This window comes from Staurois parvus, unplaced genomic scaffold (assembly GCF_062004578.1).
Source record: "Staurois parvus isolate SC_StPar_1 unplaced genomic scaffold, SC_StPar_1.0 ptg001192l, whole genome shotgun sequence".
Classification (NCBI taxonomy): domain Eukaryota; kingdom Metazoa; phylum Chordata; class Amphibia; order Anura; family Ranidae; genus Staurois; species Staurois parvus.
The window spans coordinates 1,083,347-1,104,335 of NW_028318988.1; the positions used below are offsets into that span (position 1 = coordinate 1,083,347).

General features: G+C 47.5%; 1 protein-coding gene across 1 annotated transcript; it reads right to left on the bottom strand.

Moving 5' to 3' along the window:
- Positions 1-435: 435 nt before the first annotated feature.
- Positions 436-1,494, bottom strand: LOC149438365 (olfactory receptor 51E1-like). The gene has a single exon (XM_089659867.1). The coding sequence runs from the start codon at positions 1,418-1,420 to the stop codon at positions 464-466; it is 957 nt and encodes a 318-aa protein (XP_089515993.1). The 5' UTR covers positions 1,421-1,494; the 3' UTR covers positions 436-463.
- Positions 1,495-20,989: the final 19,495 nt, after the last annotated feature.

A 20,989-nucleotide genomic window follows, 5' to 3' on the forward strand; every position in this document is an offset into this window, starting at 1 on the left:
ATTTTAACATATTTTTACATATATTTGTAAATGCATTCCAAAAATGTAGATTAAATGTATTTTTAATGACATACAGTATATCTGAAAATGTGTTTTTAAAAATATCCTTTATATATTTTGTAATATATAAAAAAAAACACATTTCAACATACAGTATATATATGGAAATATATTTTGAAACATATAGAATACAGCCAAAATTGTAGTATTTCAAGTATATGTCAATATATTTGGGAAGAATATTTTTAAAATATATTTAAAATATATTTTTCTTCCATATGGGAAGGAGCAAGCTCAATCATCAAGTGCAGTCCATGCATAGAGAACACTAACAGGCACACTCTAACATGCTGGACTACAGCCCTCTGTTTCCTACAGAGTCCCAAAAAGGTAAAAATAAATTAAGAAAAATAATACATCTCTACAACGGTAAGATTGCTGGTGAAACAGTTATAAACTGATTTTATTCTTTTGTTTTGCCAACCATTTTATACAGGTTACATACAATCTTTTCTCTGAGAGCTTTAGTCCTTATCCCATAGATCAGAGGATTTACAGAAGTAGCTATGCCGATACCAATCAAAGGTACGATAACATCAGCTATTGTTATTACAGAACCACTGTTAAGACTGTACCTGAAAACAATGAACAAGACGGTTCCAATATAAATGGAGAAGGCCAATATGTGGGTCATCAATGTATGCATGGCTTTCAGAGAGGATTCTGCAGAAAGTTTCAGACAGATGACAACTGTTCTTATGTAAGAGTACAATATTACAAACAAGCAGCTAATCAAATTGAACATTGTCAAAGTTGTTCCATAGATGACGTTAATTGTTATATCGTTACAAGCAAGCGGTTGTATAGACACGATCTCACAAAAGACACCGTTAACCTTCACCCCACAAAAAGTTAGCCTTAATGTCAACAATACGCTCACAATTATTATCACTGCATTAAAAACATATATGGCAATAGATATTTTTTTAGTTGTAGCGTTGCTCATCAGAGTGTGGTATCTCAGTGGGTGGCCTACAGCCAGATATCGATCATATGCCATTGCCGTAAAAGTATACATTTCAACCCATGAATAAAGCTGGATACAGAAAGATTGACAGAGACATCCTGTGTATGAGATGGTTGAGCATCCAGACAACAAATCAATGGCCAGCTTGGGAAAATACGATGAGTTCCCCAACATCACATTCATAACCAAGACACATATTAAAATGTACATGGGCTCATGCAAGCTTTTCTCTGTCCAGGTTACATAGACAATCATAGAAGTCATAAACAATGTGACTGAAAATAATGCAAGAGCCAAAACTGCACATACATATCGAAATGGTTCAAGCTCAACAATCCCCACCAGAACAAAGTTGGTAAAAGTTACAGAGACATTCTTAGTTAACAAACTCATGACCTGGATTTACGTCTTGCAAAAGAAACAGATCCTGAAATGTTCTATTCAATCTGAAAACTTTGCAGTGAAAATGTGGTTCACAGAGGTCCTGTGGATATTAGTGCGAACTTTGTCGCAGTGATTTTTTCTTGAACTCCATTGGGCTTTTATAGGTTTCATAAAGCTGTCACCTCGCTCACAATTCAGATTTAGAATCTATTGCAGTCACTGCGTCTAAGTCTTCCCAATGGACCACATCTGTTACAGATGCCGCTGATGGACTAATTAGTACTAATTAAGCCAGAGCCATCAACAATGTGTATGAACACAGAATACAATACAGCAAGGCCCATTTCCTCATTTTAAACAGTAAGAAGGGTCATAAAGGATAGAGGACAGCCAGAAATGGACACTACCTGGACTATCACCTCATGGAGGTTTGCCTGGGTATCCACACAACTGTAGTTAGGATTAGGGATTTGACTTGTTCATATTGGACCATAATGATGAAGTTTTTCTAGTAAAGTTACATTAACTGTTCTGAGCCTAGTCTGAAGTTTTTCAAAGAGGTGCATGTTGGTACTGGTGTATCTAAAAAAGCACATATGGGGTATGAAGTCACTGTCTGCTAAAAGTGATCTGAGTGGCTCACCCACCCCCGAAGTAAATTCTCATTCCCTCATCAATCCTACTCTTTGCACCTCATGGAGGTATGCCTGGGTATCCACACAACTGTAGTTGGGATTAGGGATTTGACTTGTTCATATTGGACTGTAATGATGAAGTTTTTCTAGTAAAGTTACATTAACTGTTCTGAGCCTGGTCTGAAGTTTTTCAAAGAGGTGCATCTTGGTACTGGCGTATCTAAAAAACCCGGGTGTGTAAAGAAGTCACTTTCTGGTAAAATTGATCTGAGTGGCTCACCCACCCCCCAAGGCAGATTCTCATTCCCTCATCTATCCTACTCTTTGCAACTTTACCGATGTATGCAAGGCCATACGCTCATTCTCCTCTGTCCTGGGCCCATTCACCCCAATACAACAGAACCATGGCTTCCCACCAGGCATGCACTGACATTTTCTGTTGGACAACTGGTCATTTGACTGGATTTTGGCACATCACTTTTTCACAAAGGTAAACTCCTCTCACGAGAGCAACTATCACTAACTGGGTACAACTCCTATTCCTTCTTGGACACATCTCCTACTCTCTCACTACCTACATTCCCTAGACAAGGACTTGGCTATCTCTAAGCCCTTCACTTCATTCAAGACTTTATGCTCCAGGAATTCCCCTCAAAGCCACTTGATCTCCACCATCCATTCCCAGCTGTTCTCAGACCTGTTCTGATGGTGGTATAGCTTGTGCAGTTTGGGAGAAGGACCTTTCAGGGTCCTTCACTCAGCATGATTGGAAACAAATATATTTAAACATTCACAAGGGGTCAGTGAATGTTTCCATTCAAGAGAATGGATACAAAATCCAATCATGCTGGTAATGAACACCGCCCCTTTTACACAAATTCCATCCAGAAGTACCTAACACCTGCTGGAGTGGAACCGGCCACAGACCTCTCCTACACATTTTGTGGTCTTGCCCTCATTTTCAATCTTACTGGACTGAGGTACATTGTTTATCCAATTAGTGACCACCTATAGCCCACCCAGTTCTTACAACACCACTCCTCCCTGCCACACACAGGTTATTTCAAATTCCTGGTCATCCACATAGTGAACGCTGCAAACAATGTATACCGACTCATTGGGGTTCACCACACTCCCCTTCCATTACGGAATGGCTTAAAGGGATCCACAAGCTGAATACCCCCTCAACTACTGACCCATTTTACATTAGTGGTCTACTATTCACCCTTCATGTCAACCTTGCACTGTTTTATTTCATGTTCTCAGAGAATCCTGAGCTCTTGCCTTTGCCTTGCTCATATTTCCCGGCTGCGGGGATACCAGTTGCCACCCCCATGGTACGGGAAGAGTAAGATATGGGCACCTCGCACTCTTGCCTCCTTGTCTCCCCTCCATCTCTTTACCTATCCCGCTTAATCATCCCCTCCCCCTCTCTTTTTTTTAAATCCACTTTCTCCCTCCCTCTCATGTAGTAGCTCAAGCATCTCCTCTCAGCGTCACTTTATATACTTACATTTTCTACACATTTGCATGTAAACCCTAACTTAGACTTGATTTCCACGTAACCGCCCCCCTCCCATACCTACTGTCGGGGATCGCCGCCGCGATGGGCTCAGCGCAGGCGCAGTGCACCGCCCTGTGTTGGAATGCGGGCACTGGGACCTGGCCGACCGCGGTGAGTAAGTTTGCGCATGCGCAGTAGGGACCGCGGGCACGCGCGTGGCACCAATGACAGTGCAGGGCGGGATATTTAAATGGCCCTGAGCTGTCATTCAGTGCCTTCTGGTCTTCCCTGTATCCTGTATCCTGCGAACCTGTGTATTGTAAGTGACTGACCCGGATTGTACTTGACCTGCTCATTTCTCCTGCCCAGACCCTTGCTTTGCCAGACCTCTCTACTGAATGCCCCCCATTAAATCTGACCTGCTGTTGCTGACCTGGCGTGTGACCTGACTATTCTCTGCCCGCTGCCTTGTACCGTACCGTCCTCTCTGTTACCGACTCGGCCTGTCTGACTTCGCACTTGCTCAGCCATCCATCCATCCCTTCCAGTGGGGTCTTCAGACCTCCTCATACCAGGCTCTCTCCCATGGGAGCAATCGGTGCATACCACTACCACTGACGGGTATACCCAGTAGCCACGACCTGGTCTTGGGGGGCTCCAAGTCCATCCCCACCATCAGGGGCTCTGGTGAACAAGCACCCCGGGACTTAGATTCCGTGCACTGGGGACGCCTATTCAGTGGAGTGCTAGTGGTACCGCCGGGTGGTCCCTTACAGTACCAGAAGGCCATAACTGAGCCTCGAGGAGGACCCTCCCTGATGGATGACATTTGCAGACACCTGGCTACCCTGACGCAAGCTGTAAACGCATTACAGGACAGATGTTTGCAGATTGAAAACCGGTTCCAGACCTGCACTATACCTGTTCCTGTTTCACAGGCCCCGGCCCCGGCTCCTGCACCCCTGGTCGTAGCAGCCCATGAGCCAGCTACCGGGTCTTCCGCACCACTCCCTGTGGCGGAACCCCGAGTACCCTTACCAGAGCGCTTCCACGGGGACCGCACACGCTTCCGGTCGTTCCGCAAGTCCTGCTTGCTCTATTTTGAACTGCAACCACGGACCTTTCTGACGGAATCAGTAAAGGTGGGGTTTGTCATCTCCCTGCTGCAGGGTGAACCCCAAGACTGGGCCCACCGACTAAGGGGAAACAATGACCCACATCTTGGTTCGGTTGACAATTTTTTTAAAGCCATGGCCATCTTGTACGACGAACCACAGCGGGCAGCCTCGGCCGAAGCCACATTATACATGCTCCAACAGGGCCGACGAGCGGCAGAGGAATACACCTCTGATTTTAGGCGTTGGATGGGGGACACACGCTGGAACGAGTTTGCACTATTGCATCAGTTCCGTATGGGCCTGTCAGAGGCCCTGAAAGACGAGCTCGCCCGGGTGGAGGTGCCTGAGACATTAGAGGACTTGATTGCACTAACCATTAAAATTGACCGTAGACTGTGGGAATGCAGGTTAGAGAGTTCTGGTCAGGGTCGCGGAAGTACCTGGGGGTCATTCCAAGGGTCCAGCCAAACAACTAGGCCAAACATCAAGAACCTGCCGCCTGAAGATGCTCCTGAACCCATGCAGCTAGGCCTGGCACGGCCTAAGCTATCTCCAGAGGAACGCCAGCGCAGACGCTCCCAGAACCTGTGCCTCTACTGTGGTGAAGCTGGTCACATGGTACGATCCTGCCCGCAGAAACTGAGTAAGTTCACCTCTTCTTCCTTATCTATTGGCAATAAGAGTCCATCCCAATACTTAGTTGTGCCCCTCTCCTTTCAGCTTTCAGAAAGAACCGTGGAGGTGACGGCCATAGTTGACTCGGGGGCATGCAGCTGTTTTGTGGATATCAATTTTGCTCACCAGCAGGGTATTCCCCTCCAACCAAAGGAAAAGGGGTTCCACATATTTTTAGCCGATGGTTCCCGGTTAAAATCAGGGGTAGTTAACCAGGAGACCCCTTCCATTGTCACCGCCATTGCCGGCCAGCACCAGGAACTCCTCCGCCTGGATGCTATCGCATCGCCCCTTTTCCCAGTCATTCTGGGGCTCCCATGGTTACGGGCCCATAACCCCCAAATTGACTGGGAAAGTGGGGCAATTTTGTTCCTTTCCCCATACTGTCGGTAACATTGCCGCACTTCGGGCCCGGAGGTCCCCCGGGTCCTCCTGTGCTCTGAAGGGGATGCCGACTTAAAACAGGTGATTCCTGCAGCATATCATGAGTTTCTTGATGTGTTCAGTAAACGGGGAGCAGATACTCTACCCCCCCACCGCCCGTATGACTGTCCCATTGACCTGTTACCTGGCTCAGAGATTCCTTTTGGGAAAATTTTCCCCCTTTCTGAGCTCGAATTGGGGGCCCTGAAGGAATATATTGAGGACAGCCTCCAGAAGGGGTTCATCCGCCCCTCCACTTCTCCAGCAGGGGCAAGGATCTTTTTTGTAGAAAAAAAGGACAAAACCTTGAGACCGTGTATTGATTACCGGGAATTGAATAGGGTCACAATCAAAAATCGTTACCCGCTGCCATTGGTACCGGAGTTGTTCCAGAGTTTAAAGGCTGCAGTAGTATTCACCAAGCTGGATTTAAGGGGAGCTTACAATTTGGTTCGCATAAGGGAGAGGGATGAGTGGAAAACGGCATTCCGCACCCGTTTCGGCCATTTTGAATACCTGGTCATGCCTTTCGGGTTGTGCAATGCACCGGCCACTTTTCAACACTTTGTAAATGACATTTTTAGGGACTTCCTGGATATCTTTATCGTCTACTTAGACGACATTTTGATTTTCTCATCTTCCCTGGGGGAGCACAGGATACATGTAACAAAGGTGTTGGGGCGGTTGCGGCAGCATGGGTTGTACGCCAAGGCAGATAAATGTTGCTTTGAACAGTCCAGCATTACATTTCTGGGCCTGATTATCTCCACCGCGGGGGTCGCAATGGACCCTCAGAAAGTCTCTGCAATTCTGGATTGGCCTGAACCCACGGACAGGAAAGGCGTCCAATGGTTTATCGGGTTCGCAAATTTCTACCGGAAGTTCATCAAGAACTTCTCGGGTCTGGTCTCCCCCATCACTCAGCTAACCAAGCTTGGGACCCGGTTCAGATGGACGCCAGAGGCTCAGGAAGATTTTGAAGCATTAAAGAAGTTATTCACCTCGGCACCCATTCTGGGTTACCCTGGCGCCACCCTACCCTACATCTTAGAGGTAGATGCGTCAGAGAATGCGGTAGGTTCCATTCTATCCCAACGAAAGGGCGCCAAGGAATTGCTCCACCCAGTAGCGTTTTTCTCACCGAAACTTACCCCTGCGGAGAGAAATTACGATATCGGCAATCGAGAATTACTGGCTATCAAGACAGCATTAGAGGAATGGAGGTACCTGCTGGAAGGTGTCTCACACCCCATCTTGATATTCACAGACCACAAGAACCTGGAATACCTGAGGACCGCCAAACGTTTACGCCCACGACAAGCGAGATGGGCATTGTTCTTTTCAAGGTTCCATTGTCATATTACGTACAGGCTTGGATCAAAGAACACGAAACCGGATGCGTTATCACGCATGTACGAGGACGCCAAGGAGGTCCCAGTACCCGACACTATTCTGTCCGCGGGAAACTTCTTGGCACCTTCGCTCCAGGATAATGGGAGCATCCACAGCCATGTCAACCCCAGCTGGGATGCCCTCCAGAACAAGGGGGGACTCCTATGGAGGAAAGATCGGATTGTGGTGCCAGAAGAAGCCCGAACCCTGGTCTTGGGACATTGCCATGACCACCCGATGGCAGGACATTTTGGCCTGGCCAAGACCCTTGAGCTTCTCCGACGCTCCTTCTGGTGGCCAGACATGGCTAAGGATTGTAAGCGCTATGTGGGTTCCTGTGTCACCTGCCAGAGGAACAAGCCTTCAAGGAATAAGGCTTGGGGTCTGCTGCATCCGGTTCCAATTCCTGAACGGCCTTGGCAGAAGATTTCAATGGACTTCCACCTTCACTAGACCACACAGCAATCCTTGTGGTCGTGGACCGTTTATCCAAAATGGCCCATTTCATACCATTATGAAAGACTCCATCGGCAGCCGAGACGGCGCAAGTATTCATTCAAGAGGTTGTAAGACTGCATGGGGTTCCTGAAGACATCGTCTCGGACCGAGGGGTTCAGTTTACCTCAAGATTCTGGAGGGCACTGTGCAAAGCCCTGGATATCAAACTGTCCCTTTCCTCTGCATTCCACCTTAGAGGGACAGACCGAAAGGACCAATCAGACCCTGGAGCAATACTTGCGATGTTACACATCATTCACTCAGGACGACTGGGTGCCACTTCTACCTTTGGCGGATTTCGCGTACAACAACGCTTGCCATTCAGCAACGGAGCAGTCCCCGTTCTTTTCCAACTATGGGTTTCACCCTGTCTTCCTCCCGGATTTGGTCCCGGAATGCCCAGTTCCAGCAACACAGGATGCACTAACATTTTTCTCTTCGAACAACAAGAAACTACAGGAAGCCATCAGTTGGGCCCAAGAAGACTACAAAAAGGCATTCAACAGGAAACGAAGAGGAGATCTGGTGTTGCGGCCCGGAGAGAAGGTTTGGTTGGCTACGTCCAACTTAAAGATTCTCTGCCCTTCAAAGAAGTTGGGACCTAAATTTATAGGCATCTTTTGTGTTAAGCGGATGGTCAACGAAGTGGCATATGAACTTGTCCTCCCTGATACACTCAAGATCCCCCCGGTCTTCCATGTGTCCCTGCTGAAGCCAGTAATCCCAGATGCCTTCCCAGAACGGGAATCCAGACCCCCAGAGGCCATAGCGGTCGAAGAAGAGGAATTTGAGGTGGAAACAATCCTGAAGTGCCGAAGAATGGGGGGCCAGACCCAATTTCTAATTAAATGGAAGGGCTATGGCCCTGAGGACAATTCTTGGGAACCAGCCCATAATGTCCATGCACCCAGACTTGTCCGGAGGTTTCTTTGTGACCACCCGTGGTGGAGAGATCGGGTGGGCACCCGGAGGTTGCCCGTAGGGGGGGGCAATGTCGGGGATCACTGCCGCGATGGGCTCGGCGCAGGCGCAGTGCACCGCCCTGTGTTGGAATGCGGGCACTGGGACCTGGCCGACCGCGGCCAGTGAGTTTGCGCAAGCGCAGTAGGGACCGCGGGCGCGCGCGTTTGCACCAATGACAGTGCAGGGCGGGATATTTAAATGGCCCTGAGCTGTCATTCAGTGCCTTCTGGTCTTCCCTGTATCCTGCGAACCTGTGTATTGTAAGTGACTGACCCGGATTGTACTTGACCTGCTCATTTCTCCTGCCCAGACCCTTGCTTTGCCTGACCTCTCTCCTGAATGCCCCCCATTGGATCTGACCTGCTGTTGCTGACCTGGCGTGTGACCCGACTATTCTCTGCCCGCTGCCTTGTACCGTACCGTCCTCTCTGTTACCGACTCGGCCTGTCTGACTTCGCACTTGCTCAGCCATCCATCCATCCATCCCTTCCAGTGGGGTCTTCAGACCTCCTCATACCAGGCTCTCTCCCGTGGGAGCCCTCGGCGCATACCACTACCACTGACGGGTATACCCAGTAGCCACGACCTGGTCTTGGGGGGCTCCAAGTCCATTCCCACCATCAGGGGCCCTGGTGAACAAGCACCCCGGGACTTAGATTCCGTGCACTGGGGACGCCTATTCAGTGGAGTGCTAGTGGTACCGCCGGGCGGTCCCTTACACCTACTTCTAAATTCTCTAATCTGAAGCCCCCTTTGAACTGCTACATCTTTGCAAGGGTCCTGAGTGACGCTCTTCTTTAGAGTCTTGTGTCTGCCCCCCTCACCTCCCCTTCTTAGTTTGTTCCTCACCCCGTTCCACCCCACTACCCTGCCCTCCCTTTTTGCAGGGGCAAAGCCCCACTATCCAACAATGTTTATGCATGATACCATGATTTGTACCTGTTATACGGTCAAGTTGACCCCTGTTCAACATTGTTTTAATTTTTGACTACGTTTTATGTCTGTATTGCTTATTTTTTCATAATAAAGCTAAAAATAAAAAAAAGGGATCTGAATGGCTGATTAGCCGCTAGATCACTTTCAGGAGCAGCAGTGGTTCTCGGATTACCTGGATGATCGGTGAGCCTGGGAACCGATCTAATGCTGGCAGCGGCTGGTCACAGAGATGAGCAGTGGAAAGATGACCTCCGCTCATCTCTATGGCCTAGGCCAGGGGTCTTCAAACTATGGCCTTCCAGGTGTTGAGGAAATGCAAGTCCCATGGGGCCTTGCAAGATTCTGACAGCCACAGGCAAGACTCCCAGAGGCAGAGGCATGATGGGACTTGTAGTGCTTCAACACCTAGAGGGCCATAGTTTGGAGACCCCTGGCCTAGGAAGACTGGAGTGATGCCATAATGTCACTTCCAGCCTGATGTAAAAAGGGCCATTTTTTTAAAGCATTAAATCAATGTATGTGTGTTTTTTTTTTATCTAACGCTTTCCATTATAGAGGAGAGATGTGGGGACTTATTGACCCCAGATCGCTCCATAATGTGGACATGACACTGTTTATTTCTATCACAAGGGATGTTTACATTCCTTGTTATAGGAATAAAAGTTATTTTAAAAAATGTATAGGGACAGTGTAAAAAACATATAATAAAATAAGTATTAATAATAAAAAAAAAAAATTAAAGTGCCCCGTCTCCCTGTGCTTGCGCACAGTGGTGAATGTATACCTAGGCCACGCCCACAAATGTAAATGATGTTCACCAAGAATGTCAGCGTGAGCAATAATTCCAGCACTAGACCTCCTCTGTAACTATAAACAAGTAAACTGTAAAAATGTTTAAAGCGTCCCCATGGAGATATTTAAGTACCGGAATTTGGCGCCATTCCACGAGCATGCTCAGTTTTAAAGCATGACATGTTAGGTAGGTGTGTTCTCAGCGTAACATCAATCTTTCATATTTTACAAAAGAATTGGGTTGTATATTTTGTTTTTTTTTATTCAAGTGTATTTTTTCCCCAAAAATTGTGTTTGATAAACTGCTGCGCAAATGCTGCATGGCATAAAAAATTGCAATGGGCACCATTTTATTCTCTAGGGCCTCTGCTAAAAAATATATATTTAAAATATATAATTATTTTAGTAAATATAAACTGCTAAATACCTTTTCTCATCAGCAGTTAGAGAAGTCTTGTGACTTCTATCAGTGTTCAGCAGAGCACTGGTTAAAGCTTGTAGGAAGAATTTTCTCTAGGAGGATGTATTACCCCTGACCTCTGTCTGGACAGTGCTGATTGGCCCTGTGCTGATCACATGCACTCTCCCAAGAAAAAAAAATCAACCTCTCTAGCAATACACACCAAACTGAACATGTGCAGAGTGACTCCACATGATATGTCTTATCAGGAGATAAGAGGGGGACACTGGAAGAAGGGGAGGATCAGAGAAGTAAACACTGTAGTCATAAGCGCAAAAGGACACATACCATGGGAGCAAGTCAAACACTGTCATCAATGATAGAAAACCAGTGCAGCCGTAGTAAGTCACATGAGTGAATCCAGGGAGTTCTACAAAGAGCCAGGTTCTGTGGAGTGTGTAGTGATATAAAACACCTTGCTAGGAGGCTTGTGCTTTTATTTTACACTTGTTATGCACCATTAATAACAATAAAGGTACACCTCCCAGCAAGGTGTTTTATATCACTACACACTCCACAGAACCTGGCTCTTTGTAGAACTCCGAGGATCAGAGAAGACAGGATCAAACAGCATTTTTACACAATGCAGAGGCTTAACCCCATAAGTTCCACAGTGAGTATATCAAGCAAGCTTTACTGCATATACAGACTGATTGTACTGTTGTGGGTTTAGTAACACCTTAACTCAGCAAGTCTAGGAGGCGTAAAGCTGTTGTTAGGAGCAACCAAACACAAGTTTCAGGCACTAAGCAACCAGTTATAGGCATGGCACCTGGTAAGGTGGCAGGTGCTGTGGTAGTTGCACAGGGGTTGCTGTTTGACTCTCTCCCAAGAGGTCCATCTCCCAAAACAACCAGGAGCAGGCCTACATTACAAAGATCCATGATCTGGCCACAGTGTATGGGAAGTGAAGAAGTTAACATTCAGCACGTATGAGATCCGTGCGTAGAAGCTTGGCCCATTCTGTTACGTGTGAGGTACGCTAGACTGGTGGAGTGGGCGCCTGCTCAGCTCATCCCTCCTAATGCAACAACAACTACCAAGGCACAGCGTGTAATTATATGGGACCAGCAGTATATTTACCACGAAGCAAAAAAGGCATTTTCCTAGGGCGGCAATTTTTAGGGGGGCGGCACCACCCCCCAGACCTGGTGAGCAGCGGCGGACTGAGCCATGCAAGGCCGCCATCAGAGGGGTACCACTGGTACTCCCGCAGGTTGCCCAGACAGTAGGAGGATCGGTGTGGTGAGGGAGAGCAGTTGCAGAATGATGCACTGTGTATCTCACCCTCCAGCAGCTGAAAGCTGGTTACTCCTCTTCTCCCTCATGACTTTTGCTCCTGGAGGGAGAGATAGACCTGGCCAGATTGAGTAGGTGCCCTGGTGTTCCTGAGTGGCCGCTGAGCTTTTTCCCCACCTGCACTCAGAGCTGGGAGCAGGGGAACGCCTGGAGCAGGGAGAGGAGAAGTGGCAGAGAGGAAAGAGCAGGGAGGAGGTGGGCTGTGTTGTGTTTTCATGGCTCTCCCTCCTGTCGTCCATGCAGGACATGAGACAGGGTCATTGATAGATTGTATGGGACTACGCACACAGACACTGATTGCCCCCCCTACCCACATTTCCTGTTGCCAAGATGTCTATCAGTGATCCTGTCTCATGTGCTGCATGGACAACAGGAAGGAGAGCCCAGAGAACACAACACAGCTCACCTCCTCCGGGCTCTTTCCTCTCCACTTTTTCTAGGAAGTGTAATGTATATTGTTGGAGGAGGGTGGGGTGGTATTTGCTTGGAGGAATGGGGGGAATAGGGAGAGAAACAGAGAGAGAGAAACAGAGAGAGAGAGAGAGGGGGGTGAGGGAGAGAGAGAATGGGGGGAGAAAGAGAGAGTGAGGGTCGGAGAGAGAGAGGGGAGGGAGAGAGAGAGAAGAAAAAATCTTATATACATACACACACTTATTGAACTACAGTTGCAAGAAAAAGTATGTGAACCCCTTGGGATTACGTGGAGTTTTGCATGAATTGGGCATAAAATGTGCTCTGAACGTCATCTAAGTCACAACAATAGAAGAACACAGTCTGCTGAACATAATACTACACAAACATTAGATGTTTCCATGGTTTAATTGCACATAACATGTAAACATTCACAGTGCAGGGAGGAAAAAGTATGTGAGGCCCTAGCTTAATGACTTCTCCCAGAGCTAATTGGAGCCAGGAGTGAGCCAACCTTGACTCCAATCAGTGTGATGATATTGGATGTGTTGCTGACAGCTGTCCTGCCCTTAAAAAACACACACCTGTTTTGGGTTTACTGCTTTCAAGAAGCACTGTCTGATGTGAACCATGCCTCGCAGAAAAGAGCTCTCAGAAGACCTATGATCAAGAATTGTTGACTTGCATGAAGCTGGAAAGGGTTACAAAAGTATCTCCAAAAGCCTTGATGTTCATGTGTCCACGGTAAGACAGATTGTCTACAAATGGAGAAAGTTTTGCACTATTGCTACTCTCCCTAGGCGTGGTCGTCCTGTAAAAATGACTGCAAGAGCACAGCGCAGAATGCTGCATGAGGTAAAGAAGAATCCCAGAGTGTCAGCTAAAGACCTACAGAAATCTCTGGCACATGCTAACATTTTTGTTGACACATCTACAATAAGGAAAACATTAAACAAGAATGGAGTACATGGGAGGACACCACGGAGGAAGCCATTGCTGTCCAAAAAGAATATTGCAGCACGTTTGAAGTTTGAAAAAGAGCACCTGGATGTTCCACAGCACTACTGGCAAAATATACTGTGGACAGATGAAACCAAGATTGAGTTGTTTGGGAAGAACACACAACACTATGTGTGGAGAAAAAAAGACACAGCACACCAACATCAAAACCTCATCCCCACTGTAAAACATGGCAGAGGGAGCATCATGGTTTGGGGCTGCTTTGCTGCCTCAGGGCCTGGACGGATTGTTGTCATTGATGGGAAAATGAATTCCAGAGTTTATCAAGACATTTTGCAGGAAAACGTACGACCATCTGTCCGCCAACTGAAGCTCCGCAGAGGATGGGTGATGCAACAGGACAATGACCTAAAGCATACAAGTAATTCAACAAAACAATGGCTGCAACAGCACAGAATACGCCTTCTGGAGTGGCCCAGTCAGAGTCCTGACCTCAACCCAATTGAAATTCTGTGGCATGACCTTAAGAGAGCGATTCACACCAGACATCCCAAGAATATTGCTACACTGAAACAGTTTTGTGAAGAGGAGTGGTCCAAAATGACTCCAGATCATTGTGCAGGTCTGATCTGCAACTACAGGAAACATTTGGTTGAGGTTATTGCTGCCAAAGGAGGATCAACCAGTTATTAAGTCCAAAGGTTTACATACTTTTTCCTCCCTGCTCTGTGAATGTTTACATGTTATGTGCAATTAAACCATGGCAACATCTAATGTTTGTGTAGTAATATGTTCAGCAGACTGTGTTCTTCTATTGTTGTGACTTAGATGACGTTCAGAGCACATTTTGTGCCCAATTCATGCAAAACTCCACAAAATCCCGAGGGGTTCACATACTTTTTCTTGCAACTGTACTCTCTCGCTTTCTCATGGGGGGGGGGGCACAATTTTTGTGTTGTCTAGGACAGCACAAAGCCTAAGTACACCACTGTAAGAGACACCACATTCCCAAGGAACTCTTCCTTTTTACTGCACACAGTGTAGGCTCATCTCTAAAGTCGGGGAGCTGTCTTAATGTTAGATTTTTAACATGACTAGTTCACAAGAGATAGGCTAGTCAAGACCCCCTACACAACCGTCTCACTATCTCACATACTCCTTTAACATATCATTAAAGAAAAACATGACACCAATTGGAGTAAAACGGCCAACACGGCCTTTCATTAACACTTCAACTTCAATACACAAAACATTCCTTAAAACAGAAACATATAGTAGAATTTGCTGGTCTTCGAAGGCACCAAACCAAAACTGATATCCTCCTGCAGAACCTATATTATAACTAGGTCTCCAGCCGCAACGCACCGGCTCGGAGACCAAACATACCATCCGCAGTGCCGAACCATCACCTTCCAGTTAAACCTCGGTTAACTGGAATGACCTCAGGCACACCATACTACCGATGGGTCCCAAACCATTATCTTTAGCATCAAAATAAGTTCCACCTTCAAAGACCAACAACCGCCCCCGAAACCCGAACAAAAACTTCCGGGGAGTGACAAAAAACCCACACAACCCCACGGGAGGGCAGGAGGGAAGCTCGCTCTCCGCTGTCTCCTCCTGCAGTGAACTAACGACCCTCCCCATCCACACCTAAAGGTGTCGAAGACCCCACCCTACACCTCCCAGTTACCAATCAGGTAACTTGCACATATCCTAACTCCCACCTTTTCCTTTTTAACCCTTTCCTGTCTTTACTAACCCCCTCTTAACCTAGTCATGTCTGCTCTGCGCTATTTTCTTTTCCTTCCTTTTGCTATGGGAATCTCTTGACTACACTTGGGATTACCCTGCAGCGTTGCTCCGGGATCCCTCGATCAGTTACCTTGTCCTTCGCTCCCGCGATGTGTCCCCTGCAGCGTCCCCGGCCATATCCTCCGGCCGATTCCGGCATCTGTCTTCCCTGCGAGCGTCGGGACATATGGGACGTACAGAGGTCGGAACCAGCGGGAAATGTAAAAATTTTAAAAAGTGACATTCACTAATACACTAAAATCACATAGTAAAACATTCCTGTATCAAACCATTTCACATACATTTTGTCCCGAGTGCTTTGTCCTGCACCCTGCCTGCATTTTTACTGTTCTTTCTGCCTGGAAACTGAGAAAAGTCTATGGAGTCCAAAAAACGTCCCTTTATGTCAAAAGTGCTTTTAGACCGGCTAGAATACAGCGATAGTAAATCAGAACCACTTGCAGAAATGAGTGATAATGATTTGTGGGGAAATTCATCATCGGACACTGAAAACAATTCTGCGACTAAGTTCAGAGATGTACGAACTTGGCGCTCTATTTCACATTTCAGTGTGTTTGGTTTGTTTATATTATTGAATTAAATTTATTATTATGTTATTATTTTTTATGATTATTTATTATAGTATAATATATGATTTTGTGTTTCAAATTTTTTCATACCCGGGATGTTTACTAGACTCTTGTTCGGGCAGATTTCAGTGAGTTATTCCTAAAAATTACAGGCCTACAATAAAAAAACTACATATTTCCATGCAAAAAATGTACCGCTTTCAGCACAGAAATATGGACATAATCAGACCACTAGGGAGGTTAAGGACAACCTCATATTATTCCTTAATGATGCTGGCTCTTCCCTAGAGGGGGCTCTTCACATGTTCAACTCCTATTCTCTGGCTACAGGGCTTAAGGTGAACTGGACTAAATCCCTGTTTTTTCTGAAAGATCTGGATGCACACCTCACAGCTTCACCCAACACACAATTACAATGGGTGAAAAAATGTAAATACTTTGGTATCACCATTTCTTGCAATGCATCAGATTGCATCTCCTTCACTTTAACCCTGGTGCTCCAGACAGTCAAGCTGAAATTAAAGGTTTGGGAACCGTTGCCATAATCTTTACTAGGAGGTATCAATGTAATAAAAATGAAAATTCTCCCAAAATTCACATATTGTGCCTGTTCCGAAACTCCCCACAGTGGTTACTGAAGTTTTTTACTAAAAGCCTGCACCTCATCTTCTCTTCCTTCCTGTGGGGCCCACGACCTGCCTGATAGAAACTTTCCACTTTCATGCACCCTACTGCCCAAGGGGGCTTAGCCTTTCCAGAGTGCTATAAATGTTTTCTGGCCAGCCAGCTGGTTACAGGTGCTTGGTGGCTATGTCCAGATAAATCCAACCCTCCACAATGTTGGAGGCTGTTGTTGTCCATACCCTGGAGGTCCTCCTGCTTAGAAGGCCCTAAAAACCCTACTTCTTAACTCCCCCTATACTCACTATCCTGGCATGTGAAAACTAACCAAATTTGGCAGTGTCTCCAAGTGCCCCTCTATGGCTTAATCCTCCATTATCTAATTTCTATATGTTACATGAGCCAGGATCCTGGGCCAAATATAAGATAAAGACAGTGTTACAAGTAATGGTATATCGCACTTTGTGCCCTCTGGTACAACTTTACTGAGCTTATAATGTCCCTGTTACTTACTCATTTCAATACATGCAGCTCTCCCACGCCTTCAAAAAGTCAGTTTCCACAAGCCTTTCTGGGTGTCCTACTGTCTGATTTGGAACAAGTCCTCAGACAGTACTGCAATGAGCAATGCACCTATCATCTATATGTTCACCTTCTCTCAGTATCCTTGTCCACTATGTTGTAAGCCGTGTACCGGGGTGGGCTCCCCAGGACACAGTGAAGTCACGAATGAGGAAAGCAACCCCAACACCAGTTTTTTCCACAACAGAATTTTAATTAGATGTGGCAAATAAACACAACCACAAATGCTGGGAACATACAATCACTTTACATACACCCAGCCCAAAGGCTCAGACCCTTGTGCTGCACAGCACGGCGACTTCTGATGGATGACGGTAGAAAGCAAAGTAATTTACCTACTGGCGGGCACAACTAAGCTGCCACACCTTACCCGTTATTACCCTAAAAGAGCAGGAATCAGTGTATGGGTGTACGGTATGGGCTAGCCTGCGGTGCAGCACAACAGCTAACAATCTTACACAAATCTACAGTATTCCCCCTCCCATAACTGGTCCTGTAGCACGTGCCTGAATATTCCTTCTGAGCAAAACGCCAGTCTGGCTTGAGCTTGTGGTATTTTATAAGCTCTCCAATGTGAAATGTCGCTTTAAGTTATGGAGTCCTTCCAAGGATCAGTAATAACACTTGTGGTCTGACACAAACAGAGCCCCTAACTAACTAACTAACTAACTAACTATAGACTGGTCTCATTGTCTAGGCGCCAACACTGAAATGAGGTGCGTGCACGATCTTACCGACCCGGGTCTGCTTTGCATCCGCTGGTGACTCTGAACAGAACAAATGTCTCTCCAACAAGCATGCGGTATCACAGTGTATGTTGCTTTGTTCCTCTGCTCTAATCAGCATTCCTGGCAGCAATCTTCCTTTCTCTGAACAGGAGCAGGGTCTTGGACACGATCAGCTTCACTTAGCTGCAGCTCTGGTTACTGAGGGATGCTCTCACACCTGGATGCCATCAAATTCTCTGCTCACACGGCTCCTTCATTCACCATCCTCCCAAACATGGTTGCTGTCTCTCCTCCTCCTGTTCTCTAAACTCTGTGTGAAAACCCCACCTCTTCATGAATATAGAAAAATCTATGCAGTCTGAGGCTGTGTTAGGAAAACAGTGGCATCTTGTGGCTAAACTGCATAATGTCAGTCCAGAACATCTAATTTACTCCACAATTTACTTCAAACAACGAGAGCTGTTTCCTCATTTCACATGCCACCCCACTAGAGGTTGTCGTCCTCGGCAACCCTCCCCATACAAGCTCATTCTGGGCATAACGCTGTGGGGGCACACCAGCATTGGGCCTTGTTGACCTTCATAGAGTGACAGGCTCAGAAGCACTGGGGATGTCAGGCACATTTAATGGGAGAGGAGCTGCTGACCGCTCAACACTTTCCCTTGGTGGCAAACTTGCTATGGTTGGAGCCTCTGTGGGTACCAGGGCAGGGACAATCCACCATTCCTACCCCTCCTCTAAGGGGATTTCCCCTGTACTCTGAGCAGGAGGAGCCATCCCCTCCACGCACAATGGTTCATCAAAATTACAACGCCTCAACATGTTACGGTGCAAGTTTCGTGAGGCCCCCCAGTCCCTATTGGCTCTACCTCATAGACCGGGATGGCAGGGTCTACCCTCCTCTTCACCGTGTATGGGACCGCCTCCCACCGCCCATCCAACTTTCCAGACGGCCGCTTGGCTTATACTATCACTCAATCACCCGGGGCATACCCCTCCTTCTGCACTGGTCTTGGATTGGGGTATACCACTTGTCTAAGGTGCTCCCCCACAACCTTGTGGATCGCTCTCAGCCGGCAGCGGTGCTCTTGCACCCATGCGGTAGTATTTCTCTGTGGTGGCTCCATCGGATCGGGCACGTGGAGATCTTCAATCTCCCGTCCGGCTCTTCCAAATAAGAGCATATGTGGGGAGTATTCGGTGGTACTGTGTACCCTGTTATTATAGGCCCACATCAGTTCAGGTAGGTATTTGGGCCACCGAGCCTTTTGGTGGTCCTCCAGAGTCCACAGCATCTGGAGCAAGGTGCAGTTGAACCGCTCACACGTCCCGTTTCCCTGGGGGTGATACGGGGTAGTGCGGGAACGGTCAATCCCATACAGTTGGTGGAACTCATTCATTAGAGCACCCTGAAAACATGCCCCCTGGTCTGAATGTATTCTCTGTGGACACCCGAACACCTGTATAAAGTGTTTGCAGACTGCTTCAGTGGCCGACTCTGCCGTCTGGTCTCTGGTGGGTATAGCCACCGCATACTTTGTGAAATGATCTGTCATGACTAGACAGTATGAGTGTCCCGAGGTAGAGTACCCAATCTGTACATAATCGATATTAAGAAGCTCTAGGGGTGTTGATGTCCGGATGGCCTGGACAGGAGCTCGCTGGTCAGTACTCTCACTCAGCCCGCAGGGCCGACACTTAAGACATACCTCGGCCACCATATCTGCCAAATCTGGACAGTACACGAGCCGTTGGAACCACTTGAACGTTTTATCGCTCCCAAAATGGGCACCCCTCTCATGGGCTTCCCGGGCAGCCTCCGGTCCCAATGACATGGGGATCACAATCTGTCACCGGTACTGCAACTCTGACTGCAAGTATATGGTCCGACACAGGAGGCTCTGGGTAACAGTCTGCCTATCCCACTGCCTCAACAACTTTTGGGCCCTCGGGAGTCAGACAAGCCCTCTCTTCTGACCGAGGCCAGATCTTGGTCTGGACCCATTCTTTCACTTTCCACAGGTCCGGGCAGCTATTCAGGACCCTCTCCCAATCAGCCAACGTCTTTCCCAGCACCAGTGGCATCCCGGACGCCACCCCACTTGAATGTACCACATCCTGGAACATGGGTAATTGACCAAGGTCAGGAGTTTCAGTGTCCTCTAGCTCCTCATCTGCACCCTGAACCGACAACCCTACAGGGACTCAGGAGAGTGCGTCGGCATTGCCGTTCTCCCTACCTTACCGGAACTTGATGCGGTATTGGTACTTAGAAAGGCGAGCTAACCACCTCTGCTCAAGAGCACTGAGTTTGGCATTTTCCAGATGTGCTAACTGGTTGTTGTCCATCATCACGGTCACCTCTGCACCGGTCAGGTACTCCGCAAACTTTTCGGTCATGGCCCACACCAGTGCCAGTAGTTCCAATTTAAAGGAGCTATAGTTGTCAGGGTTGCGCTCTGACTCCCTCAGAGACTGGCTGCCATAGGCAATGACTCTCTCACGTCCATCCTGGACTTGGGATAACACAGCCCCCAGACCATGTAGACTTCCGTCAGTGTACAGCAGGAAAGGGGTATCAAACCGCGCATAAGCCGGAATCAGGGCACTGATCAGCGCCCCCTTCACTGCTTCAAAGGCCCTTTGTTGCCGGGGTCCCCACTCAATGGAACAATTCTTCGGGCCCCCTGCAGTGCCCCTTAATAACTCATTTAACGGGCCCACCAAATGAGCAAACTTGGGTATAAACCTCCTGTAGTAGCCGGCCAGTCCAATGAATGCCCGTACCTCTCATAGTGTACTCGGCTGGGGCCACTTCTGGACGACCTCCACCTTGTCGGGGGTTGGCTTTACCCCCTCCTGGGTGACCAAAATGTCCCAAATACTCTATCTGCTGTCGAAACAGTTGGCACTTCTTGGGCTTGATTTTGAGCCCATGGTCTCGCAGCCGTCCTAAGATCTGTCGCAGTTTCTGTAGGTGATCCTCAAAAGAGGCCCCAAACACTACTATGTCGTCCAGGTATATCAATATCGGCTTGAAGTTGAGATCTCCCAGACAGTGCTCCATTCACCGCTGGAATGTTCCCGGGCATTGGAGAGGCCAAATGGCATCCAGTTGAACTCGTAGAGTCCCATAGGTAGGATGAAGGCCGTCTTCGCTTTGTCCTTCTTGGCCACCGGTACCTGCCAAAACCCAC